The sequence below is a fragment of the Malaclemys terrapin genome, chromosome 13 (assembly GCF_027887155.1).
Source record: "Malaclemys terrapin pileata isolate rMalTer1 chromosome 13, rMalTer1.hap1, whole genome shotgun sequence".
In the NCBI taxonomy this organism is placed as follows: domain Eukaryota; kingdom Metazoa; phylum Chordata; order Testudines; family Emydidae; genus Malaclemys; species Malaclemys terrapin.
This window is the reverse complement of record NC_071517.1, coordinates 38,748,192-38,774,519: the sequence shown is the minus strand read 5'-3', so window position 1 is coordinate 38,774,519 and position 26,328 is coordinate 38,748,192. Positions and strand designations below refer to the sequence as shown.

Here is a 26,328-nt window from a genome sequence, read left to right as displayed (position 1 = left end):
CGGGTACGTCTACACTGTAACTAGTACTTGCAGCTGGCCCATGACAACTGACTCAGCCTCTCTGGGCCCGGGCTAAGGGCCTGTTTAATTGCAGTGGAGACTTTCCAGCTCAGGCTCTGGGACCTTCTCACGTCGCAGGGACCTAGAGTCTGGTCTCCAGCCCAAGCCCAAACATCTACACCACAGCTTAACAGTACCTTAGCCTGAGTCAGCTGGCACGGGCCAGCCACAGGTTTTGAATTACAGTGTAGACATATCCAAAGAGAATTGAAGTTGCTCAGGACTTTCCAAGAAGTGCTCAGCACCTTGAAGGTCCAGGCCAATGAACCGGAAACACAATGATAAATACTCTCTGCCCAGGTCTGCAGCGTCTCATGCACTATCCATGCACTGATGGGCACTGACCTGCTATGGAAATTGCTGACTCTCTCTCCTGGTTGAGAAGGAGGTTCCTGACACAGCAGGACACTTTCTGGTTGGACTCTTCTGTTATAACAATGGCAATCTCTGTTTGAAACAGGCCATCGGCCTCTTGGAATATTTTTTCAGAGGCTGATGATAAGAGCTGCCCCTGGAGATCTCTCCACTGAGCCTCAGGCTGTGGGTACCATCCGGATGATCGACACACAACCCGGATCCCTCCGTCCTGATGTCCCTCCACAGAGATGGCAGGAGCAGAGCCCAAACCTACAGAAGAAATAAATGAACTTGTGACAATCCTACAGTGCCCAGTAATGAGCCAAAAGTTTTATTACACTGTTATCAAAAGCCATTTCCCATTAAATTAATAATCGAATGTGAGTCCACGAGTGCGGCTGGTCAGTTACTCTGGTCAGATTCCTATTTAATACACAGCAAGTAAAGTTAATGTTAATGTCAGGGCTGTTCTATGCACAAACTTGCTCCACTTTAGCTAAAACGATTTAGTTAATCAAGAGCAAATCCCTGTATGGACATTCTGAAATCAGGAAGGAATTGACTCAAGATAAATCAATATAAGCCATTTCCAAACTCATTTAATAGTGTCCACACAGAGGTTTGCACTCGTGCATTGAAACCAGTGCACATGTATGTGTAGACAAGCCTTAAATTAATTCACTAATAAAAAAACCTTATGTAGCGGGGTGGACCCCCTGCTCCTGCCTGGAAGGGCTTAAAACAGCTCTGGCAGAGGGCTGGGGCAAAGGAAAAGCAACTAGTCTGATTGGGGAAGTAGCTGCAGCTGGGCCACGCCCCAATCAGGTCTCAGCTGGCCCTATATAAGAGGCTGGGAGCCAGCTGCTCAGCAGTCTCTCTCTAGCTGTAGGGACCTGAGCAGAGTACCTGAGTGGAGCAGGGCTAGGGAACTCCAGCCTGGAAAACCCTGGGCTGCGGCCTAATAGGAGGCCAAGGGGTACTGGGGGTTGCAGAGGGCAGCCCAGGGGTAGGCAGAGGCAGCAGGTCCAAACCCAACCTTGCCAGTGATGAATGGCCTATACTGCAGTCTGCCCCAGGGAGTGGGGGCTAGTTGGTGACTGGCAGTGGCCTTATTCTGAGGTGAGGTGGGAATAGGGGGTGGGGGTTCCCTGCGACCCTCGGAACCTCTGAACACCAGGAAATACACTCAGCAAAACAAACACAAACACTAGATAACAAGGAAATGCAGGGTTACGGTCATGCCTCCCACACCAGATCCCATGTGGGATTTTTGTTACTGATGAGCTAAACTGAAATTTTAAAAATTGAAACAAGAATGTTGTGCCTTAACCAAAGGTGTGAATTCAAACTCACTTCATTATTGTGGGATCAGTGTGCGTGCAGAGAGGCCCTTAGGGTGTTTGGAAATTTCGTAAAGAGAGAAACAACCAAGAAGAAGAGACAGAGAAGGGACGGGTGTCTGGAGCCTTCCCGATTGGATTCTTGCCCAGAAGAGCACAGGCTCAGGAGTCCTCTCCCAGAAGGGGTGGGACTCACAAGGCTTTGGTCCAACAGACTCATGGGAAATGCCCAAGAGCCACAGACAAGAACTGAGGTTAATGGGCCTAAGGTGAAAATTATATGTAACCTCCCCCCCCAGTGCCTTTGCTCCTGTTCCTTTTAAACAGTAGTAGCCAATAGTGGTTTTGTTCCTGCCAGAAGAGTGGAGCCGCTGTCCACTGACTCCAGCTAGCTGGGGACTAGTAGATAAACAAAGGAAAAGTTTTTGAGCCCTTACAGCATGCTCGGTAGGACATCTCCAAGGGTGGGGCCAATTCCACTCCCAGGTATAAAGAAAAAAGGCGCCAAACTCTGCAGTTAGGGCTGGTCTACACTAGCAGCACTACAATGGCACAGCTGTGCTGATGCAGCTGCACCACTGTAGTGCGTCAGGTGAAGACACTCTATGCCAATGGGAGAGAGCTCTCCTGTCTGCATAATAACTCCACCTCCATGAGAGGCTGTAGCTATGTCAGCAGGAGAAGCTCTCCCACTGATATGGTGCTGTCTTACACCGACATAAGTGCTGGGGTACTTATGTCACTCAGGGGTGTGGGTTATTCACCCCCATAAGTTACACCAAAGTAAGTGATAGTGTAGACAAGCCCATAGTTCAGCCAGATCCAGAGGGCGACAGCCACACCACAGGGGAGGTGAAGATCTTTGCCCTGAGCCTTGATATACTCAGGCCTACTTTTACTCATTGCAGCAAGAAGATAACCACAAGGAGGATACCAGCCTATTCAAAGAGCTGGGTGCTTGCTGCTGGTTCAGCTCAGGGCAGGGTGGTCATATTAATGCCAAATCTGCAGTGTATGTTTTAAATTCAGAGGGTGTGTGGCCTGTGAACCATTTGGCACTGAAGAAATCTGTATGTTTGATACTAATTTTGTTGCTGCTGTTTGCAAAGTATTTGCTGTGTGGATGTCATGATAAGATTGTTTTCAGATTTGAGGAGTCTCAGTTATCCCTCAGCTTGTCCTCTTATGAACCTAAAGATTGTTTTAGTTTTAACAGCTTTATTACACTGTGGTGTCTTTATTCCAAACAACTCAGGGTATGGGCATCCACGACTGTCCAAATGTGCATATTTATCTCATGTTTTTATCCATGGGTGGGAGTTCTACTGTCAAACCAGACTGAACCCGCTAACTTTTCCTGCAGTTATAACAACATGTAATTATAGTGGGTACTTGTGTAACCAAAGTTTGGTAACTTTACAAAAGGGAATGATCTTGTTGGGGTTACAAAGTGAACTCTGTGTAATACCCAGTCTTGGCCTATATTCAGTGCACTACTCCTGCACCCCAATCTGAGTCTATGCCGGTTATGTGATATATATGTATCTCTTCACCCTTGCAACCGATAACTGTAATCCCTCATAACCCAAGCCCAGCTGTACAGTACCTTCCCTCTTAACTCATGAATATTTAATTTTAAACATTCACTTTCATACAATTTTTAATTCTGGTGTGTGCGTTTACGACAGAGGATTTCAAACAGGTGCCCCTGGGGCTGGGATAACTCATGCCTGCTGACAGTGGGGCCGGGGGGGGACAGAGTGAGGGCAGCTGGCTCCAGCAGTGTTACTAAGCATGCTCAGTACAAGCCAGGCAGCAAATCTGAGTGAGAGTACGTGACCCCGCATGCTCCCCTGACGCATCACCTGTGCCCTGGGTTGGAAGGGAGTTACCGTACTGTGCTCCAGTATTTATAAGCGGACTCCATCTTGACCACAGGGACTCTATAGTTACATATTAGCTCCCAACAAATACAGTAACTCCTCACTTAAAGTCGTCCCGGTTAACGTTGTTTTGTTATGTTGCTGATCAACTAGGGAACGTGCTCATTTAAAGTTGTGCAATGCTCCCTTCTAATGTCATTTGGCAGCTGCCTGCTTTGTCCACTGCTTGCAGGAAGAGCAGCCCGTTGCAGGTAGCTGATGGGGGGGGGGGGTTAGAACCAGGGTGGACCAGCAGCCCCCCTATCAGCTCCCCACTCCCCTAAGTTCCCTGTGCTGCAGCCCCACAGCAGGCTAGCAATCGGCAGTTCAGCTGTCCCTCCCCCCACTGCCATGTGCTGCTCCTGCCCTCTACCTTGGAGCTGCTCCCAGAGACTCTTGCTTGCTGTGCAGGGGGGACGGGGGGGGCTAATGTCAGGGTGTCCCCCTCCCCTATTCCTGCACCCCGCTTACCCCTTCTCCATATAGATCAGGGAGGGGACAGGGAGGGAGAGAGACAGAGCGTTTGGGGCAGCAGCTGCTATCTCAACTTCCTGATCCACTTAAAAAGACAATGCACTTAAGAGTGGGTCAGCTTACTTAAAGGGGCAGTGTGCATCTCTCTCTCTCCCACACACAAGGTGTGTGTCTCTCTGTCTGCTATGCTGTCTCCCCTCCTGTGTTCCTGCTGCCTTGTGTGAGAGGCTACATTAACAACAATGTGTTAACCCTTGAGGGCTCCGCCGAGTGCTAGTTCATCATTCAGCTCTCTTCCACCCTCTAACTTCATCACCTCAACCAAGCTTCACAATCATCATAGCTGTGAACAGTATTAAATTGTTTGTTTAAAACGTATATTGTGTGTATATCTATATAATATATAGTTTTTTTTGTCTGGTGAAAATTTTTTTTCCTGGAACCTAACCCCCCCATTTACATTAATTCTTATGGGGAAATTGGATTCGCTTAACATCGTTTTGCTTAAAGTAGCATTTTTCAGGAACATAACTACAACGTTAAGCGAGGAGTTACTGTACTCGTTAATGCAGAATAACGGTTGCCCAGCAGAGCCTTGTGCCTTTCCCAAATGCAGAGAACAGTTAACTTAAATTTCTGCAACCCAAGAGATGCAAAGTAATGGCACACAGCACCCCAGCTCTGCAACCTTAACTCTGCCTCCTGGCTAGCAATAGGCGCTGGGAATGGTGCAGTGAGGGTGGTGCCATAATAAACAGGCATGAGAGAGGGCTATGAGAAGGTGCCATTGCTTGTGTTTCTTGGATTTGTTTTCCAGCATCTCTCTGCCTTCCCTGTGTTCGGAGTCACCGTAGTGACTGGTAGAGGGATTAATTCGAGCAGGCTGGCAGATCTGTCACTGCAATGTGGGGAGAGGGATCACTTTTGCCTCATTTCAGTGCTAAGTGTTGTAGGCTGTGTCAGTAGAAATGCACAGAGGTGCCTTATTGCCATGGGGATTGTCAGCAGTCTGGTGTTTGCTGCACCTGACCTAAACCTCATGTCATGGTTACAGAACTAGCTACACCTGTTCCCTTCTGGTCTGTCTGGCAGCACCTTCAGACATCAGGCCTCCTGCCTTCCTCTGTCCTGGGGGGAATTCCTCAACGCTCCCACTCTTAGACAAGATGCAGGGCTACTGGACCCTGTGCATTGAGCACTGTTACCCTGTGGGTGCCAGACACCAGCCAAAATCAATCCCAACTGGTGGCATCAGAGGATCAGCCATTGTTTGGCCCCAGGTGTGCACAAAAAAGTTGTAGTAATCACAACATGTTAATATAATCTGGCTTTTCAGGGGTGTTTGTGTATCTCATTAACCCCTTGCTCTAATGACCTCAAATATAGCTCACTAACCCCACCCCAGAGTCCAATGAGTCATAGAAATTTTCAAGAGAATCCAAGTGTGTGTGTGGATTTTTGAACACTCAGGAAAAAAACAGTTGTTAAACAGTAAACTAGAATCAACCTTAACCAGAGCAGAGCTATCCCCCACCATAATGAGAAAAATCAAGAGTCCTCTCACAATGAACCCTGTGACTCCACTTATTACCCTGTTGAAGACATCAAAGTATCAGAACAAGTCACTGACCTGCCACCTGCAGTTCCAAAAAAGCATCTTTAGAAGAGACACTGGACTGAAAAACACATTTGTACTGCCCATCGTCTGAGGGTCGGATATCACGTATTCTCAGGGAAACACTCCCATTCTTGATGTCACCTTTCAAGAGCTCAGTTCTTCCTTGATATTCCGGCATCTGATGTCCATACTGATCCTGTCCATCACGGTACAGGTGCACGACTACAGCGAACTCGGATCGGAACCATCTCAGCTCCATGTTCTCAGCGCTCATCCTGGGGGAGAGGTGGCAGGGCAAGATGGCCTCCCCACCTAGGGGGGCAGTAATTGGACGGTCAGGTCCAGTCACTGTAAACTGTGCTGTGAAATGTGCAAAGAAAAATTGAAGTTAAATTGGCAAGGGGCTGGTAGTGGCATTAACTCAGCAGTAAGACACACAGTAAGAGAGCGCCCTGCATTAAAAGTGAACACTACATACCCAGGCAGTGCCCTAGACATGTCTGAGTGCAGAGAGTCACAGGCTTGGGGTAACTGCACCTCTGACCCACTCTGTGGTCTGCTCAAGGAACGTCCCCTTAGATCTTAGGCCTCCAGCTGTCACCTCTCCCTGGGCAGGGACCCACGTCCTTCTCCCTCCACACTGAGGTTTTAGGCTTCCAGCCCCCTTCAATTAACTGGTTTTCCCAGCATGCCTAACATGCCAGCACCTGTGCTTTGCTTTCACTCCCAGGGCTCTGAACAGTGTGTGCCAGTGGCTACCAGTAACCAAACAGCTCTTCCAAAGCAGAGAACATTGAAGGATAAAAGCCTGACAGAAAACTTACAATAAACCAATTGAAGGTCTGAACATGTTACACTTATACCAAAGGCTTCTCATTTGGCACATGGAACAAACTGTTAGGGTCCAAAGTCTTCCAAAACTTTCTCTAAGGGTTTGTTCTTTTGGTTAACAAGTCACGTCAGTTTGTAGCCCAAGATCCCAGGCCTTTGACCAGTTTAAATTGAGGGTTTATACCAAAAATTTTTGTTCTCTTGGGCTTCTGGGACCTGCCCTGAACTAGTTTAAGCAACTTTCCCTGGGGGTGGTACTTCTCTGGAGGTGTTATCTGTCCCAGAAGTAATTACCCCAGATGGTTTGTAGATACTGGAGGAGATGGGGTAACCCTCCCCCATGGAGTAGATTACAATCCAGAGCCCACAAAGATACGTATAGCACAGGGGTTCTCAAACTTCATTGCAACACAACCCGCTTCTGACAACAAAAATTACTACACGATCCCAGGACGGGGGAACCAAATTTTGAGCCCAAGGCCCACCATCCTGGCTTGGCGGGGGGAAAGCAAAAGCCCAAGCGCTTCAGCTCCTGTCAGAGGGGCCTGTAACTTGAGCCCCGCCACTCAGGGCTGAAGCCATTGGGCTTTGGCTTTAGCCTCAGGCAGTGGGGCTCGAGCTTTGGCTTTGGACCCAGGTGATGGGGCTCAGGGTTTGGCCCTTATTGGTGGGGCTCGGGCTTTGGCCCTCAGCAAGTCTAATGCCAGCCCTGGCGACCCATTAAAACAGGGTCGTGACCAACTTTAGGGTCCCAACCCACAGTTTGAGAACCGCTGATATAGCACATATAGATACTATTTATAAAAGGGATACAAAGACACACAGAATATTCATAGTCCCCAAAATACCATGTGTGGTTGCAATATCTGTCACACAGAGTACACAAGTAAATGTTATACATTGTCCATATTTTCTCTGAATAGGGCTCTGACTTCTCATGGGCACCTTGGGTATAATGGATATTGGGGGGGGGAGGGTCTGGTTCACTGATACATAAGGATCTTTCATGATGCTGAAGAGCAGGGGCCTCTGCAAACTAGTTTAGGGATGGTGTGAGGGTCTGTAAGGTATAAAGATATGAAAATAGCTCATCACTATGCAGGCAAAGTTAGAGGTCAGATAACGGAGAGAGGGGAGGAGGCAGATAGAAAAGAGCAGGGGCAGAGAACCAGCCGTTGTGGAACTGCACAGAAAGGGGGCATCTCAGGGCAGAGACTCAGCATCAGGAGAGACAGAGAGTTGGTTAAATTAGCAGGATGGAAACCACAGCAGGAGGGAACCAAAATGCCGGAGTAGCTGTGCAGGTAGTCACGGGGGTGGAGTGGGTCACTATAAGGCCTTCACCAATGGCACAGAATAAAGAAGACAGCAAATATCCTCACTGAGACATGAGGTTTACCTCTCAGCCTTAGTCAGATGTCCCCAATGCAGTACGAATGGCTTGTGTGTTTTCAATTCATAACCAGAGAGTTGGGGATTCATGATTCTTTGGGGCTGAAGAGTCTGATCTGTGTAGTGTAAAGGAATTGGGTAGTGTCCCTTTAAATAGTTTGTGAGCCCCATAGTGATGCTCACCATGTTCTATGTCTTAGAAGCCTCCAGTCAGAGCAGCAGTGTGTGTGTAGCTAGGCCTGACAAGATTGCATATAAGTAGCAAACATGTTTACTAGGGATCCAGCTGTGCCCTGTGGTTTCTCCACATTGCTGGTTGTAGGCAGGTTGAGCAGACGTGGTTTACAAGACAAGGCAGTGATGTGGGATGTACAGTGATGACCAGCAACAGCAGCAAACCCAGTGAGGAGGCCAGAGCTCCTACCTGATGCCAGCCTGTGAACCTGTAGAGCGAGGCAGAGAGCGACGTAGCCGGGCAGAGCAGAGCTGACTGTGGAGCCAGGGGAGAACAAGGGAATCTTCCCTGTCATCATAGCTTAGTCTGGGGAACAGGAGAAATAACAAACCAGATGGCGAGTGAGTGTGATGCAGTGACAGGACAGTGCCATGGGGCAGTGCAGAGGCTGTGACAAGCCTCACTGCTGCCTACCATGCACCAGAAGGGAAAGGATTTCCCCCCAGTCCTCCTCTGCCCTGGCTCTGAGCAGGGTTAGATGTCACTGTGCCAGCAACCGGTCCATACCATGCTCACACCATGGCTGGCACCCATGGAGCTGTCTGGTCTTATTGAGATTTTAATACACTCTCAAGAGCAGGGATGGTCCCTCACTACTGGTGTGTACGGTGCCCGGCACAATCAGGCACCCCTCTTGCTTGGGGAATTTAGAGATTCCTGCAGAATGGAACATATTAAGGAAAACAAGTCAGTGCAGGCAGGGCCATTGAATGTGCTATGAATGGCCACTGATTGCTGTGGGGAAAAGTGGCTCCATCTCCCAACCACACCTGTCCCGGCTGAGGGACCTCTGGGGACCTCCCAAAGAGCAGATCAGTCCCTGGCCCTGATGATTTTGTATGTCAGTGACCCACTCTCATTGCCTTCAGCATTGGTGCAATGTCAGGAATGAATTCTGAGCAGGGTCACCAAGTCTCTGTGCCCCTGGGATCTGTAACATTGAAACCACCCTAAGGATCCGTCTCCATTGCAGCTGGGAGTGAGCTTCCCAGTGGGGCAGACAGACATGTGCTGGCTCTGAACACAGCAGTGTAGCTTTGGTAGCCCAGGCAGCAGCTCGGGTTACGTGCTAGGATCACTGTTGGCATGTACTTGGGCAGCTAGCTGGAACGGCTACCCATGCTACACTGCTGTTTTTATTGCACTATCTTGAGCATAAAGAACTAGGAGTATTTGTGGCATAAGCTTTTGTGGGCTAAAGCCCACTTCATCAGATTCATGCAGTGGAAAATGCAGTAGGAAGCATGCATACATCCACTGCATGCATCTGATGAAGTGGGCTTTAGCCCACAAAAGCTGATGCTCAAATATATTTGTTAGTCTCTAAGGTGCTACAATTACTCCTGTTCTTCTTGCTGATACAGACTAACACGGCTACCATTCTGAAATCTATCTTGAGCATGTGTCTGTCTGTTTATGGTGGGAATTGCACCACCCAGCTGCAGTGTAGATGTACCCTTAGAGACAAAGAGCTTTAGGCTCACGCTGCACTGAGCCATGCGACTCCTGCCAGGCTGTGCGGTGGTGTAAAATCCTGCCAGGAACCAGAAGGTGCCTGTAACTTCCCCTACAGCCACCAGGGCCAGTGTTGCCCACAGAGCGGCCAACATTGGACTGGAAGGGAATGTGACCAGGACTCCAGGTCACTGACTCATGGACTTCCCTACTAACCGTGCTCCCCCCCCCCCCCCACACACACACACACTCCCCCTGGCAGAGCTCTGGAAGGAGGTGAAGCACTCCCTGCCCTGGCAGGCACCCATAGGGTGGGCGGCAATGGTAACAGCACCTGCCTTCAGGGCAATGGCCCTGCAGACCCAGGTGGAGCTGGGAGGGATTCACTGAATGTGGACCAAGGGTTTTCTCTTCTAGTCTTTCACCCCCTGCCTCTGGAACTTCAGTTTAGGGAGTTAATAGCAAAGTGGGGGGGGGGGGAGAAACACAAATACACACACACACACCTGTCACAAAGGGAGCCCAGCTCTGTGCCAGCCTCCCAGTCTGTGTTCAGATGCAGAGAAATTTCTGAATTTGCAGGGACATTCCCACAGCCAGGTTGACATTCAGAGTCAGGAGGTGCCGGTTTCTCCTGAGAATCCCTTCAGTGAGGCCCATTGGTGCTAACAGCCCATCTGAAGGGACCTCAGCACCATGTGTCCGGAGATCTCAGACCGAGCCGTACAGCTGGGGATTCAGAGCCTGGAACTCCCGTCCCTGCTGAATCTAGGAAAGAAGATTTGAACCAGAAAGTCTGGAAAGTTCCACAAAATTCTAGAACATTCTAGGAGGTTAGTGACAAATGAGCCATATAAGGAAATCCTGAAACATTTTACTTCAAACATTTGATTTTTCCTTTTATTACCAACAACAAACCCAGCCCCTGAGCCCGGCGCCCCCCAGCCTGGCACCTCAGGTAATCGCCTCGGTTACATGCCCCTAAATCCGGCCCTGGTCCCCATGTCACTCACCGAGGCTGCAGCACCAGTTACATTTGTTACATTTGTAGCTGAACTGAGGGGGCCGAGCCCCCTCCCCGCCTGGGCCTTCACTGCGCTTCAAAACTGAAAGTACCAGAGTAGCGGGAAGTTGAAGTCACGGTCCGTGTCCCGGGCTGGTTGGGGCGGAGCAAATTCCTCTTAAAGTAACAGCCCCCCCGCGGGGCTTGGAGCTGGGGGGGAGGGCTGGGGGGGCAGTTAGCCGGGGAGCCAGTGTAGGGGTGTCAATGCCCCCCCCCAGCTGCTGTTCCTGCTCCCCGGGGATCGCTGGGTTCAGTAATTCACCGCCCGCCACAGCTCTGTCCGGCTGGGGACATAAACCAGCAGCAGCAAAAAGCACCAGCCAGTTCTCACCCCACCCCCGCTTCCGTAGGTGAAGGCAGAATGAGGCAGAACAATGAAGAGTCTTTGTGGCACTTTAAAGACTAAGAAATGTGGTGATGAAGTGGGTTTTAGCTCATGCCCAAATACATGTATTAGTCTCTGAGTCTAGGTGCCACAGGGACTCCCCCTTGTGTTTGCTGATGCAGAGTAACAGGGCTTCCCCTCTGAAACCCGGCAGAATGAGGACGGTGGAGGAGGGAGGGATGCTGGGGGGGGGGAGGAGCTGAAATCCGGAGTGACTGAGTGTGAACGGGGCGGGAAGCAACAGCTGGTCAATGGGGGATCAGAACGAACTGACTGGGACTCAGGCACTGCCGGGCTGTAGCTGGCTCGGCTCCTGCAGGCGCTCAGGGGAGCAGAGGGGCGGGGGCGGGCAGCAGCTCTGGGACTCGCAGACCCCCCGGGAGCAGAGCTGGGGCGAGGAGGGGCCGTTGGTGCAGAGTCACTTTCCTGCCCGGCCCCGGCCCTTCCCCCGGGTCTCTCCCCTCAGCTGCAGGCTCCGGAGCTGCTGTCGGCAGAGCCCGAGGCTGGTTCCCGCCCCCGGAGACAGTCCCGCCGCCCCCCCCCCCCCCCCCCCCGAGTGCAATGACCAGGTCTGAGTGTCGGTGAAATCTCCGGGGGGCTCAGGGCTGGGGCTAGAGGAGGATCCTGGGGGGAAGCGGCGGGTCCCGTCACTGTTACGCTGTAACCAGCAGCCCGGAGAGGAGGGGTCCGTGGGGCTCCCTGGGCTGGATCCTGATAAATCACCTGAGCTCCCCTCCCCCCAGCCCCGCTCCTTCCAAAACAGGGAACTGGAGCAGGCGGGGGAGCAGAGCCCAGATCTGGTGCCCTGTCCTTGCTGCTCAGCACGGATGCTCCCACCCACCGAAGTCCCTTAGGTGCCTGTTTCTGCCGCTAGCCATGTGCACTGTTGCCTCCCACTAGGCACCCCCATGCCTATCTCCTGCCCAATCCCTAGCACGAACCATGAACCTGGGGAATACAGGTGCTCCTCTGCTTATCTCACTTGCAGGGTCTGATCCAGCAGGTCTGCTCAGAGGACAACCATCAGTTACAGTCTCAGACAAAGTCTGTCCAGAGGAGGTTTTTACTCACGAAAGCTTATGCCCAAATAAATCTGTTAGTCTTTAAGGTGCCACCAGACTCCTTGTTGTTTTTGTAGATACAGACTAACACGGCTACCTCCTGATACTTGGACAGAGGAGGATGTGCCATCCCGATAGTTAGAGCACTCACCTGCAGTATGAAGAGACCCACGTTCACTTCCCCTCTGTGTGAGGGAGAGAAAGGACTTGAACTGGGGTCTCCCACACCTCTTAGGGGAGCTCTCTAATAATTTGTTCTAGTGTGTTTCCAGGTACTGAAATTAGGCTGAGTGGTCTATAATTCCCTGGGTCGTTTCTATTCCCCTTTTTAAAGATAGGTACAATGTGCCTATCTCCAGTCCTCTGGGATCTCACCTGTCCTCCATGAGGTCTCAAAAATAATTATGAACAGTTCTGAGATTACTTCAGGGAGTTCTTTATGTGCCCTAGGGTGAATTTCATCAGGCTCTGACAACTCCAATACATCTAACTTGTCAAAATATACTTTAACCTGTTCTTTCCCTGTTTTGGCTGGCATTCCTTCCCCCTTGCTGTTAATATTAATTGTGTGGAGTATCTGGTCACAATTTTAGTGAATACTGAACTAAAATAGACATTAAACATCTCAGTGTCTGTGGCCAGGATATGAGTGATCATGCCTGGTGGTCAGAGCAAGAGTCATTGATGCCAGACCCAGGGATTAGAGCTGATGTCAGAGGTCAGGAATTGGAGCCGAGGGCCAGAACTGGGTTACTTGGAATGAGGCAAGAGAAGGGCAAATTTTGGGCCGAGTTAGGAGCAGGATGAGAACAAGGCAGGAACAAAACTGGGAACAAGCCGGTGCAGGAGCTGTCACAGCCCAGCCATGGGATAATGGCTTGAGCTGCCACTGAACCACTGTTGCTGGTGGACTTAAGAGCTAGTCTGCTGACTCTTCCAAGGAAATCAGGCAGCGTAGCCAATCAGGCAGCTTACTACAGGCCAGCTGAACTGGTTCGGTTGCCCAGAGACTGGCAGTCCCTGATTCCTGACAGTAGACCCTGACCCGATGGCAACTCATAGGGGCCTCATGGCCCAGTTTCTTGGGGTACTTCCCATGCAGCTCTCGCAATAGATCCTGGGTATGTATGTTCTCTGCTGGGTCCCATGACCACATGTCTGGACTGTAGACTTTCCAGTCCACCAGGTACTGGAGCCTTCCTCTAATTTGCCAAGAGTTGTGGATTCAGTGGACCAAGTACTCCTCCTGTCCCTGGACTGTTATGGGTGGTGGAGGTGAGTTAGAGCAGTTAGGGTCTGGTTCTTGGTCTGGAGTTTTCAAAGTGAGATGTGAAAGACGGGGTGGATCTTCAGGGACTCAGGCACTGTAACTGGAAAGGCAGTGGGTTTAACCATTCTGTAATCTTGAAGGGGCCCAGGTATTAGTAGTCTAGTTTGATGGATGGGAAACTCTATTTAAGGTTGAGGGCAGAGAGCCACATCTTGTCCCCTATGGCCAGACTAGGAAGAGCCTGACAGTCTTGGTCTGAATGGTGTTTATAGGCATCTTTGGAGGACTGCAAATGTTCCTTGAGCTCCTGCTGCACCCAGTGTAACTAGGAAGTTAAATTTGCAGGTGCTGATACTGGGGAACTCACAGGAAAGTCCGGGTGGCAGCAGGGGTGAAAGCCATGGCTTGTAAGAAACGAGCTATGTTGGGTTGAGGTGTGGCTTGGATTGTTATATGCAAACTCAACATAGCACAGCAGGGGGTGCCATTCATCCTGGTGGTAACTCAAAAGGCAGCAAAACTACTGCTCCAAGATTTGATTGACCCTCTCTGTTTGCACATTAGTCTGGTGGAAATAGGTGGATGAGGTGAGGAACTCGATGCCAAGGAGTCTAGAAATATACACCAGATTTGGGAGATGCACTGGGGGCATGGTCCAATATAATGCCTATTGTTAACCCATGTGTCAAGGCTGCTTCCCCACTCTGAACTTTAGGGTACAAATGTGGGGGCCTGCATGAAAACTTCTAAGCTTAACTACCAGCTTAGGTCTGGTCCGCTGCCACCACTCCCAATGTGCTAATTCCCTTCCCTGGGTAGCCTTGAGAGACCTTCACCAATTCCCTGGTGAATACAGATCCAAACCCCTTGGATCTTAAAACAAGGAGAAATTAACCATTCCCTTCCTTCCTCCCACCAACTCCTGGTGGACCAAGATCCAAACCCCTTGGATCTTAAAACAAGGAGAAATTAACCATTCCCTTCCTTCCTCCCACCAACTCCTGGTGGACCAAGATCCAAACCCCTTGGATCTTAAAACAAGGAAAAATCAATCAGGTTCTTAAAAAGAAGGCTTTTAATTAAAGAAAAAAAGGTAAAAATCATCTCTGTAAAATCAGTATGGAAAATAACTTTACAGGGTGATCAAACTTAAAGAGCTCAGAGGACCTCCCTCTAGCCTCAGGTTCAAAGTATAGCAAACAAAGATAAACACTCTAGTAAAAGGTATATTTACAAGTTGAGAAAACAAAGGAAAACTAACACGCCTTGCATGGCTATTTACGTACAAGTTTGAAATATGAGAGACTTGTTTAGAAAGATGTGGAGAACCTGGATTGATGTCTGGTCCCTCTCAGTCCCAAGAGCGAACGACTTCCCAAACAAAGAACACAAACAAAAGCCTTCCCCCCCCCCCCCCCCAAATTTGAAAGTATCTTGTCCCCTTATTGGTCCTTTGGGTCAGATGTCAGCCAGGTTACCTGAGCTTCTTAACCCTTTCCAGGGAAAAGGATTTTGGAGTCTCTAGCCAGGAGGGATTTTATAGTACTGTACACAGGACAGCTGTTACCGTTCCCTTTATAGTTATGACACCATGGTTAGCAGAAGACATTTTTCAGGAAGAGCCATGCCATCTCCTGTGCAGTAGGAACAATACCAAATGGGATGAAGTGCACCTGCTTTGTTAGGAGGTCAACAACATCCAGGATTACCGAGTTTTCCCTGAGAGCATGGCAGTTCTATGACGAAGTCCATTTATATAATAGACCAAGGCTACAGAGGTCTTGAATTGGCCAAAATGGCCCTGAAGCAGTGAATTGTGACATAGTTTCAATTCCTGAAGCCTAGGCTGTTGCTGGAACTTGAATACAACCCTTGTCATAGAGGAGGCCATTCTATAGTCAGAATTTAGAACTTGGTCAGGTACCCACATCAGTCAGGATCTGGTGGGTTTGGGTAGCAAACGGATCATTGGAGAACCTGGGGTGGATGGAGGATATCACTCAGACTGCTGTCTATTGTCCCGTTGACAAAGTTGGAAACCTTGAGCATGGTGGTAGAGGGTTTTTTGCCAGGTTCATGATAGTCATTTTTTTTCCAGGAAAAGGCATCCACCTTCCCATTTCTTGTCTTTGGGCCATAGGTTACCACAAAATTGAAGCAATCAAAGAAGAGGGACCAGTGGATCTGGAATTGGTTAAGGCAGCTAGCAGTCCATAGGCTCTTCAAGTTCTTGTGCTCTATCAGGACTTGGACCAGGAATTGGATTCCTCCTAGAAGAAGCACCACCCTCAAAAGCTGCCTTGATAGTCAGTGACTCCTTGTCACAAATATTGTAATTTTTCCCCACTAGGGTTAGCTTCTGAGAATAGAAAGTGCAGGGGTGTACTTGGTTGTGGGTGCCCACATGTTAAGATAATACTGTACCTATGGCAAAGTTTGAGGTTTAGAACTCAATTGTAAAACGTTTGGTGGGATGTGGTTGAATCAGTACGGGTAATGAGGTGAATGCCCTCTTCAGTCGATCAAAGGCCAAATAAGCCTCAGTGGACAAGCGAACTGGACCCCCTTTTTCAGGAGCACCAGTATGGGTGCAACCAGGTGGAAGAATCCTTTAATAAACCTCATGTAGAAATTGGTGGACTCCAGAAATCACTGCACTCGATGTACATCCTTGGGTGAGACCCTGTCGGATATTGCCGCCACCTTACGTGGTTCCATGGTGAATCCCTCAGGCAAGTCAAAACATCCCAAGAATTCCACTGTGTCCTTATCAAACTTGCATTTCTTAAGCTTCATGTAGAGGTGGTGTTGGTGGAGGGTCTCCAAGACAGTGCATACATGATGATTGTGGAGGTCCTGACTTTTAGAGAAAATAAGGATGTTGTCCATGTAAATGACTACAAATTGGTCCAGCCTGTCTGTAAAGATGTCATTTTTGAAATGGTGGAAGTTTGCTGGGGCGTTGCACAATCCAAACAGCATGACCAAATGTTCAAAGTGGCTATACCAGATATGAAAGGCGGACTTCCATTTGTTTCCTTCCCAGATCCTCACCAAGCTATAAAATTCATAGAGGTCCAACTTTGTGAAGACTTCAGCAGAGCAGAGTCTTTCAAACAGTTCATTAATTAGCAGTAAGGGGCAGGGGCGGCTCTATGTATTTTGCTGCCCCAAGCACAGGAGTCTGCGGGAGGTCCTCTGATAATGCGGATTCGGCGACATGCCTGCGTGAGGTCCGCCAGTCCTGCGCCTTCGGCGTACCTGCCGCCGAAGCAGTGGGACCAGCAGACCTCCCTCCCACAGGCAAGCCGCCAAAGGCTGCCTGACTGCCGCCCTCATGGCAGCTTGCTGCCCCAGGCATGTGCTTGGAGTGCCTGGAGCCGCCCCTGGTAAGGGGTACTGGTTTCAGATTATAAACTTGAGAGCTCGGTATTCCACAGAAGGATGGAGGGAGCTGACTTTTTTTGAAACAAAGAAGATCTGGGCCTCCACTGGGGACATGCAGGGACAAATGAACCCCTTCTGCAGGATTTCCTCAAGATAGCTCCAGAGTGCCTGTAGTTTGGGTTTGGAGAGGGAGTCAATGCACCTGTAGGGAACCTCTGCTCTAAGCTGGTGGTTGATGAGGCAGTCATAGCTCTGATTAGGCAGTCGGGTGTCAGTTTTCTTTTTGTCAGACACTTCGGCATAGTGTTGATATTTAACAAGATCCTCTCTTCACATCTCTGAATTCTTTAGAGGACCAAGTAAACCACAAAGGGTGGCTGGTCCCAGGTTGGCTCTTGGGAAACAGGTTTGTTGGCAAGATAGGTCAAAGGGTACCATCCCTGACTGCCAGCATCTGCGTGGGTTGTGGATAGGAAGCCAGGGAGTGGCAAGGACAACTGATAGATGTGGTGAATGAATTATCCCAAACTGGAGGAATTACTTAGTACCCAGCACCAGGGTTAAAGCCCCTGCATTACTTTCAGCTGTAGATCCCTTGTTGGTGCTGTCTTCTCTCAGCTCAAATATGACGGGTTTGTGACAAAGACCCCCCTGGGGATGCAGGTCCTCTGATGTTGGCAGGCACATCTGCAATATACTGTGACTATGCATCCAATCTTATCTGGGATCTCCACCAGTCCATCAAAATTGTTACCTGGAATGTTGCAACTCTTCACAGGCATGGTCATCAGATCGCAGTCTCATGCGAAATGAACGGTCTTGGCATATCAATCGCAGGCCTAACAGAAACAAGGCTGATAGACCACGGACATCACGAGTTGGAAGATTCTTTATTTCTGTATTCTGGCGGCCCCAACTACTTACATGGGATAGCACTACTACTGCGAGGTGAGGCCAAGTTCTCCTTGATAATCTGGACACCTGTGTTGTTACCTCTCAACTCTGTGTTCTTGGGAAACCAGGGTGCTGTACCCAGCCTGTCTGACTCATAAAAGACCTTCCCCTCCACCCCCAGCCTCTGCTTGAACCAAATCTGCATCAGAAGAAAGACTTACAAAAAGCAATGAAAAGGCAGTTGGAGAGACATCTAAACCCCTGGAATAAGGATGACAGGATTAAGGAAACTCCCCTAGCCTCATTTGCGCCGAAGATGGGAGAAGGCGGCATCTCCAGTAGCATACAGAATAGAGAACAGAGATTCCAAGGCAAGAACCACACAGAACTCTGGGACCAGAAAAGCAGGGAAGCACAGCATGATGGGGGATCTCTGCTCCAGAGGTTAATGAACCCACGCCTGCACACATCCAGCTCAGTAGTTATCAGACCAATTCTAGTAATAAATCCTTTATTGGTATCCAAAATAGTGAAGCTACCTAATTGCATTGTGAGCTCCCTCCAAGGAACACTGCCCAAAGCCAGGAATGATCAGCTCCCATGGTCTAGCCTGAACAAAACAACTTTGGTATTCTCCCTTGTTTACACACAAACAAATCTAGTGTTCTCTCTTGAATCATTGTGGTTTCTCTACAAAAACCCCTACCTATGCTCAAGTAAGTGTTCTGATGCCTGGATCCAAAATCTGTATCCGTTCCATTGGGACTTCATCTTCTCCTGACTGATCATGCTGGGGGCTCTGCCTGTCTCCAGCACTCCAGACCCTCAGCTACCACCATCACCTGGGAGCCCCCGATTGATTCAAGTTTAATGGAGTGGTGAGAACCCGTCTCTCTCTAGGTATAGACTTCTGACCCTGACTTGTGTGATCAAGTATAGTTTTATAAACCTGACATTTATGATCAAATTTAAGTTAAATTTAATAAAACTGTTTTATTTGTTTGGCTCCCCTATGGTTATTACCTGACAATAAATAACTTTCATGATTAAGCTGGTTGCTTCTCTCTCTCTCTCTCTCTCGTGCCCTCATAGGTGTTTTTTGGTTTCTTTATTCGCTCTGCAGCAACGCTCCTCATACCTAAGCTAAAAGATTCCTGCAGAGCCCTAAAACCCAGTGGGGTTTGCTCATCAAGTGGGTTACTACCAGAACAATTGTAACGTGAAAGTGGGGATAGTGACATGCTGAACCTGGGACATTTGAGGGTGGCAGCTTGGAAGTGCTGCTTGACCCAGCCTATTGAGTCCAGGGACATATAAGGGGTCATCTTGGGAGTGCTGATTAACCCAGTCCTCTCAGACGCGCTCTGTAACTGTGTGCGTGTCTATTCATCTGATTCTGAGGCTGGAAGAACCCAGCCCTGGGGAACCTAGGTCCTGCAGGATAGCTCTATTGGGAGGTAACATGTAGAAGGAAGAAGTAGAGCTCTGTATGAGAACACAAGTGACATAAGCAGTACATTGATAGAAGTACAGAACACCTTCCCCCCCAGAAGAGTAACCCTAATAAATGAGCATACCCCAAAGTAACGGGCAAAGCTGGTAACAGTGTCTTCTTGTTTACTTATTGCATGACTTAAACATCAGCACAGTTACCTCATTGTCATAGTCTATGCACCGACAGAGGAATCTGTTGGTGGAAATTATCTTTAACTCAATCATCAATTGGAATCTCTAGTATGCACAGTTCCTCCACATGATAATCTCGTGATCCTGGGCGACCTAAATGCAGTTACTGGCTCCCTGCAAACTGGGTTTGAACAGGTCATTGTTCAATATGGTTCAGGCATGTTCAATTAATACTTTTGCTGCTTGTTCACATTCTGCACCTCCCAGAATCTTTCCATTCTTGGGTCATGGTTCAAGCAGCAACACATACACCAGATGTCATGGATCTCTCATGATGGCATTACTCAGAAGGAGTTGGACCACATCATCACACATGACAGTCAACTCTTCGCTTCCGGTAGAGTATATCGTGGTGCGGAATGTACGGCGAACACAGATCACCACTTAGTGGTTGCCCGTATGGTGTTGACACTCCAATGAGCAGGTAAGGCTTCTTCAACTATGAAGTAGTTTGACATTGACGCACTTCATGTGCCAGGTTTAGCCAAAAGGTTTTGTATTGTCATCAGCAATAGAGGGAGGAGGGATAGCTCAGTGGTTTGAGCATTGGCCTGCTAAACCCAGGGTTGTGAGTTTAATCCTTGAGGGGGCCATTTAGGGAACTGGGGTAAAAATTTGTCTGGGGATTAGTCCTGCTTTGAGCAGGGGGTTGGTCTAGATGACCTCCTGAGGTCCCTTCCAACCCTGATATTCTATGAAAACCTATGAGGAATTATTGGCTCTAGCCAACCTGCCTGATGACATGGAGGATGCCTGGTCCTTTTCACTTCTACTCTCAACCAATCCACTGAGCAGATGATTGGCTATAGGAACCCAACACGCTGACTATGGCTATCGGAGGAGGCCTTCCAAATAATTAAATTGAAAGTCGCAGCCACCAGCGTGGTGATAAGATAATCAGCTGAAGCGAAAATGTAACACCCTAACAGTCCACGATTGCAAGGCATATTATAACCAAGAGGCAGATGATGTTGAATTTGGCTTAGTCAGGGGTGACTCAAAGCCAGCATTCCATGTGATCCGCAACCTCAGCGATCAAGAGGTCGTCACTACAAACAGCATCCTGAACGACAGCCAAGGCCATCCATGTAAATCAGATGATGACGGGGGGGAACATTATCATAGTGCCGTGAACCAAGCTACAGCTGCTGCTTGCTCAGAGCTGGACGATCTGGCAGCCACTGCGGTTCTGGACCCAGACATTTGTACTGATGCACCAACATTGGATGAAGTGAAGCACGCCATCTGCAACCTGAAGATGGACATGTGGTCGGTGCTGATGGCATCCCCCCCAGAGCTGCTAAAATGTGCTATTGACCCTCTGTGATAAATGAGGGGGGGTAGCTCCCTTTTATGGACACCCAGCCAGTCAGTAGCTATAGAATCCTCCTTAGCAGCTGTACCCTAATTGCCTTATCTGTAAAGGATTAAGAGAGGCTTAACCTGAGTTGGCACCTGACCAGGGGAACCAATAGGGAGTCTGTACCCTTTCAAATTGGAAAAACTGCTGGGGGTGTGTGGGTGGGGGGGATTGTTTGTCTCTCGGGCTGGAGAGAGGGGAAGTCAGCAACAAGCTGTAAGCTTTAAGCCAGGTATGGGAAATCATCAGCATCATACCTAGAAACTCCTCATTTGGAACCCCAGATATGTAAGTAGCACAGGAAAAGTTAAGACAGATGCAATTAGGAACCGTTTTGGTTTGTGGATTCCTCTGTGCTAACCCCAGGTGCTTTTGTTTTGCTTGTAACCTTTAAGCTGAACCCCAAGAAAGTTATTTTTGGTGTTTAATCCCTAAAGCCTGAGTTTTCAGATGTGTTTCTTTCTTTTTTAATAAAATTTACCTTTTTTTAAAGAATCCTTTGATTCCAAAGTCCTTAGAGAAGGGTTTGGTCTGTGCTCACATTGCTAAGGCAGCTGGTTGGTATTTTATTCTTGAGCCTCCCCAGGAAAGGGGGTATAGAGGTTTGGGGGGATATTTTGAGGGGATACGGATTCCAAGTGACCCTTCCCTGAATATTTGTGTAAGTCACTTGGTGGTGGTAGCAAAATCTGTCCAAGGCAGAATATTGTGCATTTCAAGAGTTTTAACCTAAGGTGGTAGAAGATAAGCTTAGGGGGTCTTTTAGAGTTCAGATTTGGGGGGGGGTATATCCCGACACCCTCCAACTCACACACGGAGGTGCTCCATCAGATTTGAATCAGCATCTGCCATGAGTCGTTTACAACAAAGATGGAACCAACATCATCTCAGCATGACAACCAAGTTCAGGATGTATTTGAGCTGCATCCTCTCCATATTGTTGTACGGCTGTGAAACATGGACACTACGCAGCTCAGACTGGGGAAAGCTGGAGGCTTTCCACACAAAATGCCAACATCGTATACTGGGCATAAAGTAGAATGACTTCATGTATAATGAAGATTTTTACGGTTGCTCTGGTCTACAGACTACTGGGGCCATTGTCTGCATATGGCACCTTACACTTTTCAGACATGTCGCAAGAATGCCACAAGACCTTCCGGGAAACTCCGTTATCTGGGTGGCTTGAAATATCCTGGATAAAATTCCATCAACTGAGGGGTGGAGGCAGCCCAAAGGCAGCCCCCCATTACATTGGTTCATCAAGTCTGTTCCCATGTTGGATTCTCAGGCCATCAAGCCCTTCCAGCTGCACAGGAATGGACCAAATGGAGAATGATCATGAGGACCAACTGTTTGGCTAAGCATTGAAGAAGAAACTGGAGGACTTATTGGTGGCCTTGAAGAGTAGTTACTTCTAAGGGAGCCATCTGGTAGGGGACCAATCCTGACAAAAGGAGTGATCCATCTGTGGACTCGACTAACTCAGGGAGTCGTTGCACTGGGAGGGGATCTTGTGCAGTTTAGACAAACTCCAGATCCATGAAATTGCCTGAGACACCCGAGTCGACCAGCACCTCTAGGTTGATATTGAACATCACACGGTGCTGGAACTGAAGAGGGAGTTGGAGATGTATTGGACGCTGATTTCCCTCAACAGGGAATTGGCCGACAAGTGTTGGTGGGGGCTGCTGGGGAGAGGGGAAGGATGCCAGGAGGGCAGAGGGTATGAGGAGAGGGGTGGGTTTTGTAGGCCAGAGGTGAGGTGTGTGGAGGGGCAGGTGCCAGGAAGGCAGAGGGGGGTGAAAGGACTGGTGGATGCTACAAGAACAGAGGTTGCTGGGGGAGGGGCAGGTGTCGTGGGCCAGAGGCAGGGTGAGCAAAGGGATACGTGTACAGAAGTGCAGAGGGGGGTGAGGGGTGGAGCAGGTGCTAGGGGGCAGAGGGGAGGAGATGAGGGGTGGGTACCCAGAGGCAGAGGGAAGGGGAGGAGAGGGACGGGTGGTAAGAAGGCTGGGGATGGTGAGGTGAAGGGCAATTTCTGGGTTGCCTTGGGGAAGAGGGGGTGAGGTGAGGGGTGGGCACCAAGAGGTCAAAGAGGGGGTGGGGAGGGGCAGGTGCCAGGAGCATGGGGGGAGAGGGCGAGGGGATAGGCAGGCGTCAGGGGACAGAGGCTGTGCAAGGGGAGGGGCATGTGCCAGGAGGGCAGAGGGGGGTGAGGAGACAGGCAGGCACTGGCTTTGTCTTGCATTGTCTGTGCTGGGGTTGCTGAGGCCATGGCAGCCAGACTCTCTGCATTTCTGTTCTCTTCCCTTGCTCCGCTCTGTGTGGGCTTGTGCTGGCAGCAGGAGGTGTCTGCTGCGGGTATCAGCTATTCTCACTCACAGGAATGAAGACTGAGGAGGTGCCAGGAGTGGGAGGAGGAGAAACAAGAAGGAAAGACAGAGTGAGAAATGAATGGGAGATCGTCAAGGAGGAGGAGTGGAAAAGCAGAGAAGGAACAGAGGAGAGGGGCTGGGAGCACAAACAGACTGAGTGAGCAGCCTCTGAGTATCCTTATTTGTTATGCTCTGTAGAGCTTGTTAGAGGCTTGCTGAGAAAAATCACCCAGCGTCCCCTGCACCGGACAGTGTGCCCCTGCACACCCCACAGTCCCGCTGGGACACAGACAGAATGGAGGCACGTCCTCCTCCTCAATTAGGGTTACCATTCGTCTGGATTCCCCCGGACATGTCCGGCTTTTTTCAGTTAAAAATAGCGTCCGGGGGAATTTGTCAATGTCCGGATTTCCCCCCATGCAGAGCACGCACGGCTTACAGGGCAGCCAGCCGGATCGTGCCACTCGCATGGGGCTCCGGCAGCCAGAGCCCCTCCTCCACTACCCCCTCCTCTCTCCTGCAACTTGACACCACTCCCCTCCTCTCTCTCCCCCTCCCTCCCTGCATTGGCAGATCACGGCCTCCGGCAGTCTGGAGCTCCGACCCTGCTCCCCTCCCCTGCTGTCGAGCGTGCCGCTCTGCAGCACAGTAAGGGGGCCAGGGGGTCAGAGAAGCAGCAGGGAGGTTTGGGGGGGGTAGTCAAGAGACAAGGAGCAGGGGGGAGGGTTTGATGGGTCAGGAGTTCGGGGGGTGCTGTCTGGGGGTGGGGGGTGTAAGGTTTTGGGCAGAGTACAGGTGGGGGGGTCTCAGGAGGGGGCAGTCAGGGGACAAGGAGCGGGGGGGGGTGTTTGGGAGTTCTGGGGGGGGCTGTCAGGTGGCAGGGGTGGGGAGAGGGATTGGAGCAGTCAGGGGACAGGGAGCAGAGGGGTTTAGATGGGTCAGGAGTTCTGGGGGGGGGGCTGTCAGGGGGTGGGGGTGTGGATAAGGGTTGGGGCAGTCAGGGGACAGGTAGGGGGGTAGGGTCCTAGGGGGCCAGTTAGGATGTGGGGGAAGGTCTCAGGAGGGGGCAGTCAGGGGACAAGGAGCAGGGAGGCTTAGGTAGGGGGTGGAGTCCTGGGGGGCAGTTAGGGGCAGGGGTCCCAGGAGGGGGCAGTCAGGGGACAAGGCGTGGGGGGGAGGGTTGGGGGTTCTGAGGGGGCAGGAAGTGGGAGGGAGTGGAAGGGGCAGGGGCGGGGCTAGGGCAGGATGGGGGCGGGGCTAGGGCGGGGCTCCTCCCGTCCTCTTTTTTGATTGTTGAAATATGGTAACCCTACCTCAATACACTTTGGCCTAGTGGATGGTGCCCTGGGGTAGGAGCAAAGCAACCATAAATACTAGACTCATCTCTCCTGCTGGCAGAGTAACCGGTCACCTGGGGAAGAAGGGAGACTTTAAACGTGTGTGACTCCCTCAGTCCAGGGTGTTGACCAGTTGGATTCACTCACTGATGCAGTGGGGGAGGGGAGCCCTGGCTACTAGTAATCCTGAAGCAAACCTGCTGGAAATGGGAGTTTGAGTCCTGTAAAATACAAGCTCCTGGCTAGATCCTACAGGCTGAGACTTCTCTCCCTCAAGATTTATTGGACTTCCCAGAAAGGCAAAAGACTGATCACAGGTGAGGCACACCAAATACGGACAATATATGGGGAAACGGGGCTGAAAGCAACCGAATATAAAAGCTGGTGACATAAATACCAACGTGTCCTTTGAAATAATTGCTACAGTGCTGGGTTCCTCTTCCCACCATTTCTGTGGCAGTCTGGTTGTCGTGGCCCACGAGGAAGAGCCTGGTGACACCTCCTGATTAGAACCCCGCCCGGAGGGATCTGCGCCACGCCTCCCTGGAGCCCTCCTCACGCCCCCCCAGCTTACCTGCCACTGCTTATTTCCAGGTTTCTCGTGTGAACATCTGATTCGCGGGAAGTAGGGGAGGGGGTGGAGCATTCAGGGGAGGAGAGCTGGGGGTGGGGTGGACAGCTTCTGGAGCTTGGGAACCGGCTCCACCTCACCGCTGGGCACGGGGCCCTCTTAGGCGCGGGGCCCGATTCAAGGGAATCGGGCAAATTGGCCTAAAGCCGGCCCTGGTTGGACCCCCTCACCCCCGCTGATTCATATATCGACTCCGGCCACTAGGTCATGCAGCCCTGAGACTAAGGGCAGTCATAGTGACATGCCTGTGGGCCCAAATGCTCTTTGCCCATGGTGAATGGGTATATAGGCCCTGTGACACACACAAACAAAGACAAACAATAGAAACATGAGGTGCTAGAGGACACTGTCTGGGGAGTTATGATGATAGTTTGATTATTTGTTGAGGTTTTTAATGATAAAAGTGTAGCTAGCTAAAGTAGAACCATATCTACTTTCATGGAGACCAAATTTAAGGCCAAAAGGGACCATTAGATCAGAGTAATGGTCTCAAGTCTGTTCGTCTGATTCTGAGGCTGGAAGAACCCAGCCCTGGGGAACCTAGGTCCTGCTTGCCAAGCAGAATCTTATGCCTAGTAAGGGCCAGGTGAAGGGCAGTGGCTTCAGCAGATGTTACTGAGCATGCTCAGTTTTTGTGAGACGGCTGAGTGTACCCTAAGTAGCAAATTCCTGCAGAGAGCCGTTTCCTACACTACACTAGTTTCTCCCTGAGAATCCCTTCAGTGAGGCCCATTGGTGCTAACAGCCCATCTGAAGGGACCTCAGTGCTGTGTGTCCGGAGATCTCAGTCAGAGCCGTGCAGCTGGGGATTCAGAGCCTGGAACTCCCCTCCCTGCTGAGTCACAGAAAGAAGCTTTGAACCAGAAAGTCTGGAAGGTTCCACAAAATTCTACAAAGATCTAGAACATTCTAGGAGGTTAGTGACAAATGAGCCACATAAGGAAATCCTGAAACATTTTACTTCAAACATTTGATTTTTCCTTTTATTGCTAACATAAACAGCCCCACGAGCCCCGCGCCCCCCCAGCCTGGCACCTCAGGTAATCGCCTCGGTTACGTGCCCCTAAATCCGGCCCTGGTCCCCATGTCACTTACCGAGGCTGCAGCACCAGTTCCGCACATGGGGTCACGAAGCTGGAGGGTTTGAGACTCAACCAGTCATCGTTATTTTTGTTACATTTGTAGCTGAATT

The 26,328-nt window shown here is 50.1% G+C and overlaps 1 protein-coding gene across 2 annotated transcripts in view; it reads right to left on the bottom strand.

The window, feature by feature from the left end:
- The window catches only part of LOC128847229 (butyrophilin subfamily 1 member A1-like), a 44,921-nt gene extending 18,593 nt beyond the window's left edge, over positions 1-26,328 (bottom strand). Inside the window, exons 1-5 of one of the 2 annotated variants that reach the window (XM_054046599.1) lie at positions 26,232-26,328; positions 10,191-10,452; positions 8,419-8,535; positions 5,784-6,131; positions 406-687 (exon numbers count right to left, since the gene is read on the bottom strand). In XM_054046599.1, coding sequence (XP_053902574.1) covers positions 406-687; positions 5,784-6,131; positions 8,419-8,527 — 739 coding nt within the window. In that variant the 5' untranslated portion in view covers positions 8,528-8,535; positions 10,191-10,452; positions 26,232-26,328. Of the gene's footprint in view, positions 1-405; positions 688-5,783; positions 6,132-8,418; positions 8,536-10,190; positions 10,453-10,697; positions 10,775-26,231 lie in introns of those variants that run through there. The other variant, XM_054046598.1, reaches the window with a different exon arrangement.